The 13,914-nt window shown below is 31.6% G+C and overlaps 1 protein-coding gene across 5 annotated transcripts in view; it reads right to left on the bottom strand.

The window, feature by feature from the left end:
* Positions 1-4,504: 4,504 nt before the first annotated feature.
* The window catches only part of dpr13 (defective proboscis extension response 13), a 624,158-nt gene continuing 614,748 nt past the window's right edge, over positions 4,505-13,914 (bottom strand). For all 5 annotated transcript variants that reach the window (XM_073955866.1, XM_073955867.1, XM_073955865.1 and 2 more), the window contains one exon: positions 4,505-4,833. In XM_073955866.1, coding sequence (XP_073811967.1) covers positions 4,706-4,833 — 128 coding nt within the window. In that variant the 3' untranslated portion in view covers positions 4,505-4,705. The remainder of the gene's footprint in view (positions 4,834-13,914) is intronic.

Raw genomic sequence — 13,914 nt, 5'->3', positions numbered from 1 at the left:
TCTGTTGTTTTATCCAATTTTGCACTCATTGTTGTGATGCTCATGGTGAGTTGTTTAATGCAGTTTTCTAAACTACACAAGCATGTGTTTACATCTTCTATGTCTTTGCTTTGAGACGAACTTTTGCATATTGACGTTGTTGGTGTGTTTGTGTTTTTGAATCTTTTGCTATTGCTAGCCTCATCACTGTCATCTCTTTGTTGTTTGCCTTGCTGATTGTTCATGGATTGTTGTTGTTCATCTTCAGTTGGTAGCACCAAACTAGCTACGTTGGGAGATTTTATGGTGCATTTTTTGCATCTCCAGACAACTCTTTTGGTCTGACCCATGCCTTTATATGTGTTCTCAGAGAGTGAGCAACACTGGGAAAAGTGATAATTGCTATTGCAATAATAACAACGAACGAATAGAATTGATTTTATTTCTAATGAACATTGTCCACAAGTAATTTTACTTTGTTCTTCGATTCCCGACATTTTATTTGGAATTTTTTATCGCGTATTTCACAATAGATTTGATAGTTGCAAATGTTTTATTTGTAAGAAAATTTTGAAATATTTGCGTTTCAGTTTCTGTTGGTAAAAACTGTTTGTTATGCGTATATGCGACGATGCGTGCGATCTCTTTGAAGGCTACAGCGGTAATTATTATTATTATTATTATTATTATTATTATTACCTACCATGGAATACAGCCATCCCAAATCAAGAAGCCAAGACAATTCGTTGGTGTCATGCTTAAGTGTTCCATAATCCATTTGCCTGATTCGACAAAAAACACAACTTAATGTTTGAGCCCCAACAGGCATAAAATCAGAAATGAAGCGTAGCAAGAAAGCGGAGGCTTTTTTTATTATTTTACCAGAAATGAAGTGGATCAGGAAATCCAGCAGCTTATGTACCTTCAAAAGGCTCATTCAAATTTTCGTCAATCTCAAGGATGAATGAAGTTACAATATGAAAGTTTTGATATTAAAATATATAAGAACACAGGCTTTTAATGATTCAAAACAACATAGAATCCACTAACATTCTGGTTTGCAACTATTGGCTACCAGGCTATTTCGGTAGAACTTGTAAAACTAGTGCAGAATTTCCTACACCTCATTAAGCTAACAATTACAACTGAAAACACTTTTTAATAAATTAGTGTGGGAACTGGGTATAACAGACGAAGTATACGTAGTGGTCTTACCTTTCAGTAATACAACACTGTATTAAATTGTATTTGAAATACAGCACTGTATGGATTAGAACTGTGTATGTACTAAAATAAGGACATTAATATTATTAAAGAGCGAGATCAACATACATATGTACTAAAAGAGTTGTGAAATAGTTTTTAAGAAGCTTTTAGTCTTTAAGTAACCGCCAACTGTGTAAAACATCAATTTTACTAGCTTTAAGATCACGGAACATCAATTCCGAACAAACATAACTTTATGGATTAATACTAAATAAAACCTAATTTAAGCAATTCATCAAAATTGTTTCAATGTGTTTTAGTAAAATCCTACATTTTGGGGGCTCGAACCGGAGCTAAACGAATTGTGAAAGTGAAGTGTACAAAATGCAACAAAACTGTGAATGGAGAAAATTCCAGAATAATATGCATAAAATATCTGTGTGTTAGCGAGAAACAGCATGGTTAAAAACCTGAGTGGTTGAAGAAAACAGCAGGAAGAACTTAGCTGTATGAAACTGTTTAAAGAAAAAAATGATTGTACGTGTCTAAATGTAAAAACTGTATAGAAAAAACAGAGTCTTACATGTGTGAAAAAATAATATTAGAAAGAAAAACTAATATTCGAGAGATCTAACATAACCTGAATTTTGAAATTTAATTGTGAATGTATGTGTGTAAAAGAGCTTTTAAACTTTGAGTCGTTAAAATTTAAACTAAAGCTTTGAAAGTGTTGTTCTATGACTTTTTCTAAAGACGCTTCAAGCAAAAGCTTTAATATAACTAAAACAGCTTTAACAAACTAATGTGTGGTGAAATACAAGACGCTATACATACTGTTCTAATGACCACTAAGTCGAGAACAAGTGTTGATAATTAACGATCATATAAACACGTACATAAAAATAACAAAAAAATATACTTGTTGTCAAGCGCAAAAGAACAACAAAGTATGTGAGAACAACCCTTATTTGCCATGAGAGGAATGAGCATTTGGTGAAACAAGCGAGAGACGGAGACATCCGCGTGCCAAGAAACAAGAAAGTAAAGTCTTTAATTATAAAGTTTCATTATAGAGGGCTCTCAGCAAGTTTTTTAAGTTCTAAAATATAAAATTTGAAGTTAACGATCAAACTTCTAAGTTTTAAACTTCGCTAAAGACTTAATCTCTACAATTAAAGTTTTTAATTATAATGTTTCATCATAGAGGGCGCATAGCAAGTTTTGCAAGCCTTTTAAAGTTTTAAAATATAAAAAAATAGATAACGATCGGACCTTTTAGGTTTAAAAATTCGCTAAAGTTTTAAAATCTGAAGTTTATTGTAGTGATTTCCAAACTGTAAAAAGTAAATTCAAAAACCAGATTTTGTAAACTAAAATTTTGAGAAGCACAATTTGATTTCAGTTCGTATGTATATATACCCAGCGAAAATTCGGATCCATTAGTCATTACGTAACCCATTACAAAGTAATGTAAACAAGCTTCTTTTCCCATTACAAGTAATCTGAAAAGTAATGGGATACTTCTTAAAAAAATTACAGTTCAAACCTACTTACTTTGCTCCTCACTAAGTAATGAGAGCGGTGGCACAGTGAGTGTGTGTCCGACTATAAATCCTAGGGTTTATTTTTCAACGCTCACTGCCGGCACGCGAGTTTTTTTTTTAATTAAAAAATAACAGTTCGTGGTGCACATGTGCACTGCACATTTAAGTTCTTAAGCAACCCTTAATGTTCGTGTGCGTGGCATAGTATGTAGTGTCTTTGGCTAGAAATCAGAGGGTTCGTGTGTTCAACAGCAAGCGAGATAAAATAAAACTAAGAAGTGTGATGAAATTAAAAAAAATCTCTACATTAGCTGTTCTAAAAATACATTTTTTTTCAACTTACTTTTCAACTTCTAGTGGCCACAGAATAACTAGTTATTCTAGCCGTCATAAAATAACTACAAACTGAGTGCGACATGCCCTTGTAAAAATAATGGGGAAGAAAGGGGGTTTGCGAGTAGTTACGGCTGCCAAAAATCCCTTACAAAACCCATAATTTTGGGAGGACTTTTTTTGCTGGGTAGTTTTAAAGGTATTGAACTTTTTGATTTTTAAGATAAGGGTAATATTTATACTTACATATAAAATTTTTATTATTTTTTTTTTAAACATTTTTGACAAATATTAACAAAAAAAATGGATTTAAAACAAGTGTTAGATATGAATGTAAATGATTTGAAAAGTAATTAGAGACATTAGGGTTGGACACTACGGGACAAAAGTCCGATTTGCAAAAAAGAGTAATAGAACACTACAACCTTCCTGCTGGTAATTCTGTCTCCGATTATAACGATGCTGCTTCTGCTAATTTACCTATTCAGGTTCCTCAGAGGAGTATGTTTACATTGAGAGATGTTGAGGATTCCTTTTCATCTTTTACCGGCACAGATTTTATTAATATACGCCATTGGCTAGATGAATTTGAAGAAAATGCGGAAACGATTGGTTGGAATGTTCTCCAGAAATTTATTTATGGTAAACAGCTTCTGAAAGTCGTCGCGAGAATGTTTTTCCGCTGTTAGACCAGTATTAAGAATTGGGTCCAACTTAAAAAAGCATTGACCGAAGAGAGAAAATTATTATTATTATTACTATTATTATTATTATTATTATTATTATTATTATTATTATTATTATTATTATTATTATTATTATTATTATTATTATTATTATTATTATTATTATTATTATTATTATTATTATTATTATTATTATTACTATTATTATTATTATTATTATTATTATTATTATTATTATTATTATTATTATTATTATTATTATTATTATTATTATTATTATTATTATTATTATTGTTATTATTATTACTATTATTATTATTATTATTATTATTAGTAAAGTAATGTTCACGTTTCAAATTCTTCGAAGCAGGAATCGAGAATAGGAAATAGGAGATCTAAGCGCTTCGGAAAAGATTCTCACGGAAACTGTGACTTACATTTGAGAAAACAGCATACAATAATACGAAAAAATAATAAAGAACTGACGTCTTTTTAAATATTTACTTATGTTAGAGGGCGCAGCGGTTGCAGCATTTACTGCAAGTGCAGGAAACCACAAATATTGGAAAAGAATCCGAAGAATATCTATGAAAAGGAAGAAATTAGTTTAGAAATTAATATTAATTAATAATATTATTACTAATATAATGGTTTAACCTTACCATTGTGTAGAGCTCAGTCAATGTCCTAACTGTGGTTTTACGTTTACCATCCTAAGCTCCTCTTGCGTTAAAAAAACCATTCGTTATACACATATTTACATATTCCAAAATTTTACATGTTGTTTATTTAAAAATGTTTGTACAATAATTTTATAAGGGTTCCATTTTTCATTAAATATATACAGAGAAGAATTACATACATATGCATGTTTCTGGTTTGCTAGAGTTATTTAAATATACTTTTCTATTTATATTAGGTTTCATTTAGAAAAAGAAATCGTACAAAAATAATTTATTACAAGGAAACTTTTTGGTTTACATATGTGAGGTAACTTAACGCGAAAACGACATAAAATATATGTGTTTGATATGATTTTGTTGAAGAACCAACATGTCCGTGATACATGGCTGCAGGATTATCCCCTGAAAAGAAATAGTAAAAAGTAAATGTATATTAGATTGGAAATTCGGAGTTTTTGGTCGTGTCTAAGAGTAAGCCTAAGACATGACTAATTTTTGTATTTTTTATAAAAAATGTTTATTTCATTCCCATTCATGAAAAGCTTAATGTTTTTGCGAAAACAGCTAAAAATAAGTAATGCGTCTGGCTTCCTTGCTCTGTTTCATTTCTGATAAAAGAATAAAAAATAAGTGAAGTTTAGCAAGAAAGCCCGCCGGTGAGTCTATTTTCTTTCTGCCTTTAAGGCTCTTTTCCTTTTTATAACTTTATCAGAAATGAAGCGGAGCGAGAAAGCCAGTTCCTTAAGGCTGTCTTTATTGCTCCGCTTCCATTCTGATAAAAAGAATAAATAAGAAAAGGGCCTTACAGGCCTCGGTGTATAAAAAACCTCGCCGGCTGACTTTCCTGCTCCGCTTCATTTCTGATAAAAGAATAAAACCCCAAATGCAAACTTAGTTCAAAATTCCCCCGGCCTTTTTTATTCTTTTATCAGAAATGAAGCGTAGCAAGAAAGCGGAGGCTCCTTTTTATAATTTTACCAGAAATGAAGTGGAGCAGGACATCCAGCAGCTTATGTGCCTTCAAAAGGCTCATTCAAGTTTTCGTCAATCTCACGGATGAATGAAGTTACAATATGTAAGTTTTGATATTAAAATATATAAGAAAACCGGCTTTTAATGATTCAAAACAACATAGAATCCACTAACATTCTGGTTTGCAACAATTGGCTACCAGGCTATTTCGGTAGAAACTGTAAAACTGGTGCAGAATTTCCTACACCTCATTAAGCTAACAATTACAAACTGAAAATACTTTTTAATAAATTAGTTTGTAACCGAATTGATAAATAAAGTTGTAATTTGAGCTTGAAGTCATAAGTTGATATTTTTTGCATTATTCCAATATTTCGCAGTTATAAAATTGCATCTCCATTATTATTATTATTATTATTAGTATTATTATTATTTTTTTTTTTAATTTTGTCCCTAAGGACTTTCTTTATTGATTCAAATATATTACAATTTCAATTATTCTACGAAGCCAGCAAGGGCTTGTCTGTAAAAAATAAATCGTATAAATTTGTACAATATTTTATATACAATACTGTAGACTTCATTTTTATAAGTATTTATTTTTAAATATCATTTTTTACTTCTTAATAAAATACTTTTTAATATTCTTTATTCTTGAGGTTTTATTTCTAATTCCCAATATCTCCATTGGAAGTTCATTAAGAATGGTTGGGAGAGCGACATCTAGTGCTAATTTTCCATATTCATTTTTAAATTGTGGTACTACATAACGTCCTTCAATTCTTCTTCTCGTGTTTTGTTGGTGTTGTAATTTTTTTGCAAGGTTGGTATCGTTAGCGAATTCGCCAGCAATTGTTGTTGAGAATATTTCTTTTATAGTTAATATTTCTAGGTTTTTGTATATGTGATTTCTTCCGTTGCTATGCACTGCTCTAGTTCAGTAGGTGTTTGATTGATAAGCTTTTTTGTATAGATACATAACAATTCTATCCTGAGTTTCTTGTAGTGTTTTGCAACATCGTGCATTTCCCCAAGCTGTAATGCCATGTCGCAAGTTAGATTCTACTAATGAGTAGTACACTTGTTTCAATACATAATAAGGTGAACAGTTGCCGAGATGGTAAAGTGCGAAGGCCGATTTTCGTAATTTGCTTTGTAAATTTTCAACGTGTTTTTTCCATTTAAAGTTATGGTCCAAATGTATACCTAGGTATTTAAATTCTTCGACTATTTCCAGATTTGTTGTACATTTTTCTTGATGTGTTTCTGAAGAGCAACCGTGAAGACAGTCATTGTCATGAAAGACAATTTGAATATTGTGCTTTGGAACGTTTCTTGGCCTGATGTGGCCTGACCTTGGCCTGATTACGCTAAAAGATCTGCATTTGAGGTAGTCTTGGAACCATTTTAGGCAATTTCCTCTTATCCCTGTCTTCTCAAGTACGTTCACTATCTTTTTGTGACATAGTGTGTCGAAGGCCTTGCTGAAGTCTATGGAGAGAGCGATGCAACTCTTTTGTTGACTTAGGTTCTTGTTTACTAGGTTTGAGAAGTGACCCAGTAGTTGGTTGATGTTTTTGTTTTTTTGGATACCATATTGGTTCCTGTTAATTATTTTATATTTATATAGCTTGTCAGTCTTCTCACTATAATCTCTTCCAAAACTTTTTCTAATATTGGGAGTATTGAGATAGGTCTGTAATTTGCATAATCAACTTTACTGCCTCCTTTGTGTATAGGTCGGATTACTGACTGTTTCAACATCTGAGGTATTAGAGATTCGCATATGCTTTGGTTTATTAATTTTGTTATTATAGGTGTGAGTACAGTAGCATTATTTTTTATATCAATGGCTCTTATGTTATCTATCCCTGCAGACTTACTTGCGTTTAAAGTTTTTAATATTCCGTTTATCTCCATTCCTGTTGCATGCTCAAGGAATATTGAGTTGGAAACTATTCTTTGGGTATTTGTATTTAATGTGATTATGTCACATTGGTGAACTATGTTCAATATATTTTGGTTAAAATTTGTAGCGAAGTTGTTCGTTATTTCTTTTATATTTTTGTTTGTGAAGCTGTTCTTAATATGATCATCAATACTGTTTGTTTTCTTTCCAATTACACAGTTAATTACTTGCCAGGTTCCACGAATATTATGTTTATTTTTAATGAATTGATTGTATATATGATCATTTTTGGCTTTAATAATTAGTTTATTTAGTTTGTTATTGAAATTTTTGTATATAGTTTCGTTGGTTTTATTTGCTATATTTTTTGACCACTTTTTATATAATTTGTCTCGTATACTGCAAGATTTCAGTATATATTCATTCATCCAAAACCATTACGATTCATCTTTTTTGATTGCTCAACAGTTGAAGTTTGATAAATTTTAGTGAATGTATTGTAGATGTTATTATAAAGTTCATTTGAATTGATAGATTTATTAACAATTTCTTCCCAATTAATGCTTCTAATCTGCCGGTCTACGTTATTGGTATTGATCTTATATTTAGTGATTTTTTGGGAGTTTTTCGTTGTTTTCGGCGTTTCTTCATTTATGCAAGCAAATAAAGCATGGTGATCTGAGATTACAGTTTTTACCACTGCCGAGTAAGCCTCCCTTATCTTTTTGTTCCATCTTATAAAGATATGATCTATGCAAGTATTTGTGTTGCGATTTTCGTCTTCTCTCGTTGGACTGGAGATCATGCATTGTAATCCACTTGTTGACATAATACTGAGGTATTTTATGGATATTGTATTTTGTTTTATAATATCTATATTTAGATCACCTAATAATATTAGTTTATTCTTGCTCCCCGTATCAGTTAAGATTCTTTCTAAGTCGTGCAAAAATAATGTGCTGCTTTTGCTTGGTGGTCTGTATATAGCCAAGACTATCACATTTTTATCCTTTTCATATGTGATATCAATCAATTCAATTCTTCCAATTTCTGCTGACGTCATATTTATATTTACATTTACAAATTGCAGTGTGTTCTTTATGTATAATGCTATTCCTCCTTCGTTGCCATCTCTGTTTATAAATATGGAATTAAAGCCATATATTTTGTAAAAGGAATTCTCATCGTCTGTTATATTTGTTTCACAGAGTACTATTAATTGAACGTTTTTTATTATGTTAGAGATATTTGTTAAGAATGTCAAAAAATTTTTCCTCAGAGACCGAATGTTTATGTGTATCATTGACACTGGAAAAAAATTATATTTTGCTTCTAATTCATTGAAGTTGTAGATATTATCATTTGTATAATTCATGTTTAATATGTACCCAATTTGATTAATTTAAAAAAAAAATGTTTTTATTATTTTAATTCAAGAAAGAGTCTTTATTTCAATATTATTTTACAACGAGGTAATTTGGGATGATTTCTACTATCGCTTTTATGATTTTTTTTCTTATTTCTTGGTGTGAGAATATTTGGTTTGATAACATTTAATTGGAAAACTGTGACTTGTTTAATTTGTTTCGGTTATCATTTCCAAATCTGATGCATTGTTTATTATACTTCCATTTCGTACCCACACATATTTCCACTTACATTCCTTTGCTTTGGTTTTAGTCGCCCAAAGCAAACGTCTGTAATAAGGTGTAAGTTCATCATTTAGAAATACAAAATTGGCATTTTCTTCTGGTTCGCTTCTTCCATCAGATATTTGAAGTCTATGTCTCATTATTCTTCTCATTAATTCTCTTTTTTGTTTATTGATACGAACTCAACCACAACTTTTTTCTTTTTTTCTATTTTGATAATTCTCTCGATGTCATTGTTGGTAATTTGAACACCTGTTTTCTCAGTTATTTTGGATATCAGTTCATTAACCTCGATATTCATATTTTGGATATTGCTTATTTCAATGTTTTTGCTAATTGCGTTTCGCTCTAACTTCTCTATTCTCTGGTTTAATTTCTCAATGTGGGCACTCTTTTCTCGATCTTTCTCATTGAGGTCTTTAATTTGTGCCCTCTCCTCTCTATCTCTCTCATATAGGTCTTGAATTAGTGTTGTTAGTGTTGCGACGTTGTTGTTAATTTCTTCTGTTGTTTTATCCAATTTTGCACTCATTGTTGTGATGCTCATGGTGAGTTGTTTAATGCAGTTTTCTAAACTACACAAGCATGTGTTTACATCTTCTATGTCTTTGCTTTGAGACGAACTTTTGCATATTGACGTTGTTGGTGTGTTTGTGTTTTTGAATCTTTTGCTATTGCTAGCCTCATCACTGTCATCTCTTTGTTGTTTGCCTTGCTGATTGTTCATGGATTGTTGTTGTTCATCTTCAGTTGGTAGCACCAAACTAGCTACGTTGGGAGATTTTATGGTGCATTTTTTGCATCTCCAGACAACTCTTTTGGTCTGACCCATGCCTTTATATGTGTTCTCAGAGAGTGAGCAACACTGGGAAAAGTGATAATTGCTATTGCAATAATAACAACGAACGAATAGAATTGATTTTATTTCTAATGAACATTGTCCACAAGTAATTTTACTTTGTTCTTCGATTCCCGACATTTTATTTGGAATTTTTTATCGCGTATTTCACAATAGATTTGATAGTTGCAAATGTTTTATTTGTAAGAAAATTTTGAAATATTTGCGTTTCAGTTTCTGTTGGTAAAAACTGTTTGTTATGCGTATATGTGACGATGCGTGCGATCTCTTTGAAGGCTACAGCGATAATTATTATTATTATTATTATTATTATTATTATTACCTACCATGGAATACAGCCATCCCAAATCAAGAAGCCAAGACAATTCGTTGGTGTCATGCTTAAGTGTTCCATAATCCATTTGCCTGATTCGACAAAAAACACAACTTAATGTTTGAGCCCCAACAGGCATAAAATCAGAAATGAAGCGTAGCAAGAAAGCGGAGGCTTTTTTTATTATTTTACCAGAAATGAAGTGGATCAGGAAATCCAGCAGCTTATGTACCTTCAAAAGGCTCATTCAAATTTTCGTCAATCTCAAGGATGAATGAAGTTACAATATGAAAGTTTTGATATTAAAATATATAAGAACACAGGCTTTTAATGATTCAAAACAACATAGAATCCACTAACATTCTGGTTTGCAACTATTGGCTACCAGGCTATTTCGGTAGAACTTGTAAAACTAGTGCAGAATTTCCTACACCTCATTAAGCTAACAATTACAACTGAAAACACTTTTTAATAAATTAGTGTGGGAACTGGGTATAACAGACGAAGTATACGTAGTGGTCTTACCTTTCAGTAATACAACACTGTATTAAATTGTATTTGAAATACAGCACTGTATGGATTAGAACTGTGTATGTACTAAAATAAGGACATTAATATTATTAAAGAGCGAGATCAACATACATATGTACTAAAAGAGTTGTGAAATAGTTTTTAAGAAGCTTTTAGTCTTTAAGTAACCGCCAACTGTGTAAAACATCAATTTTACTAGCTTTAAGATCACGGAACATCAATTCCGAACAAACATAACTTTATGGATTAATACTAAATAAAACCTAATTTAAGCAATTCATCAAAATTGTTTCAATGTGTTTTAGTAAAATCCTACATTTTGGGGGCTCGAACCGGAGCTAAACGAATTGTGAAAGTGAAGTGTACAAAATGCAACAAAACTGTGAATGGAGAAAATTCCAGAATAATATGCATAAAATATCTGTGTGTTAGCGAGAAACAGCATGGTTAAAAACCTGAGTGGTTGAAGAAAACAGCAGGAAGAACTTAGCTGTATGAAACTGTTTAAAGAAAAAAATGATTGTACGTGTCTAAATGTAAAAACTGTATAGAAAAAACAGAGTCTTACATGTGTGAAAAAATAATATTAGAAAGAAAAACTAATATTCGAGAGATCTAACATAACCTGAATTTTGAAATTTAATTGTGAATGTATGTGTGTAAAAGAGCTTTTAAACTTTGAGTCGTTAAAATTTAAACTAAAGCTTTGAAAGTGTTGTTCTATGACTTTTTCTAAAGACGCTTCAAGCAAAAGCTTTAATATAACTAAAACAGCTTTAACAAACTAATGTGTGGTGAAATACAAGACGCTATACATACTGTTCTAATGACCACTAAGTCGAGAACAAGTGTTGATAATTAACGATCATATAAACACGTACATAAAAATAACAAAAAAATATACTTGTTGTCAAGCGCAAAAGAACAACAAAGTATGTGAGAACAACCCTTATTTGCCATGAGAGGAATGAGCATTTGGTGAAACAAGCGAGAGACGGAGACATCCGCGTGCCAAGAAACAAGAAAGTAAAGTCTTTAATTATAAAGTTTCATTATAGAGGGCTCTCAGCAAGTTTTTTAAGTTCTAAAATATAAAATTTGAAGTTAACGATCAAACTTCTAAGTTTTAAACTTCGCTAAAGACTTAATCTCTACAATTAAAGTTTTTAATTATAATGTTTCATCATAGAGGGCGCATAGCAAGTTTTGCAAGCCTTTTAAAGTTTTAAAATATAAAAAAATAGATAACGATCGGACCTTTTAGGTTTAAAAATTCGCTAAAGTTTTAAAATCTGAAGTTTATTGTAGTGATTTCCAAACTGTAAAAAGTAAATTCAAAAACCAGATTTTGTAAACTAAAATTTTGAGAAGCACAATTTGATTTCAGTTCGTATGTATATATACCCAGCGAAAATTCGGATCCATTAGTCATTACGTAACCCATTACAAAGTAATGTAAACAAGCTTCTTTTCCCATTACAAGTAATCTGAAAAGTAATGGGATACTTCTTAAAAAAATTACAGTTCAAACCTACTTACTTTGCTCCTCACTAAGTAATGAGAGCGGTGGCACAGTGAGTGTGTGTCCGACTATAAATCCTAGGGTTTTGTTTTCAACGCTCACTGCCGGCACGCGAGTTTTTTTTTAATTAAAAAATAACAGTTCGTGGTGCACATGTGCACTGCACATTTAAGTTCTTAAGCAACCCTTAATGTTCGTGTGCGTGGCATAGTATGTAGTGTCTTTGGCTAGAAATCAGAGGGTTCGTGTGTTCAACAGCAAGCGAGATAAAATAAAACTAAGAAGTGTGATGAAATTAAAAAAAATCTCTACATTAGCTGTTCTAAAAATACATTTTTTTTCAACTTACTTTTCAACTTCTAGTGGCCACAGAATAACTAGTTATTCTAGCCGTCATAAAATAACTACAAACTGAGTGCGACATGCCCTTGTAAAAATAATGGGGAAGAAAGGGGGTTTGCGAGTAGTTACGGCTGCCAAAAATCCCTTACAAAACCCATAATTTTGGGAGGACTTTTTTTGCTGGGTAGTTTTAAAGGTATTGAACTTTTTGATTTTTAAGATAAGGGTAATATTTATACTTACATATAAAATTTTTATTATTTTTTTTTTAAACATTTTTGACAAATATTAACAAAAAAAATGGATTTAAAACAAGTGTTAGATATGAATGTAAATGATTTGAAAAGTAATTAGAGACATTAGGGTTGGACACTACGGGACAAAAGTCCGATTTGCAAAAAAGAGTAATAGAACACTACAACCTTCCTGCTGGTAATTCTGTCTCCGATTATAACGATGCTGCTTCTGCTAATTTACCTATTCAGGTTCCTCAGAGGAGTATGTTTACATTGAGAGATGTTGAGGATTCCTTTTCATCTTTTACCGGCACAGATTTTATTAATATACGCCATTGGCTAGATGAATTTGAAGAAAATGCGGAAACGATTGGTTGGAATGTTCTCCAGAAATTTATTTATGGTAAACAGCTTCTGAAAGTCGTCGCGAGAATGTTTTTCCGCTGTTAGACCAGTATTAAGAATTGGGTCCAACTTAAAAAAGCATTGACCGAAGAGTTTGGTATGACTTTATCTAGCATTGAGGTACATAGGCCTTTGAAAAACCACAGAAAGAAAAGTAGCGAGAGTCTTCGTGAATATTTATATGCCCTTATGGAAATAGCAAAACCAATTTCTATTGACGATGAGAGCATTTTGCAATATTTTATAGAAGGAATTCCGGACTCTAAATTTGGTAAAAGCATACTGTATCAAGCTAAAAGTATAAGCGACCTGAAAGACAAAATGCGAATTTATGAGCAGATCAGGGGTTCGGCAAATCATGCACCAACCTTTAAGCCTACCCCAAGGTCAAAGGAGGAAAATGTTATAGGTGACGTCAGCCATCAGAGAAAATGTTACAAATGCGGTGATGTCGGTCATTTAGCTAGCGATTGTAAATCTAATTCAATAAAATGTTTTAAATGCGGTGGATTAGACCATAAAGCAAATTCGTGCAAAAATAAACAACTTGCTATAAAATCAGAGCAAGAAAATGCATGTGTTATTAAGAGCATTGGAAATGTAGTGAATGATCTTGATTTGCCGAAGCACAATAGAAATTTTAAGGAACTAAAAATTAATATATCCATAATCCGCGCTGACGTATTCCAGAAACTTAGTATCGAGCAATTCACAGAGAAAAAGTGTACGTTTAAAACTGCGG

The sequence above is a fragment of the Musca autumnalis genome, unplaced genomic scaffold, assembly GCF_047663935.1.
Source record: "Musca autumnalis isolate F117 unplaced genomic scaffold, ASM4766393v1 scaffold_5, whole genome shotgun sequence".
Taxonomy (NCBI): Eukaryota; Metazoa; Arthropoda; class Insecta; order Diptera; family Muscidae; genus Musca; species Musca autumnalis.
The sequence above is the reverse complement of the archived record's forward strand: the minus strand, read 5'-3'. Positions and strand labels throughout refer to the sequence as shown.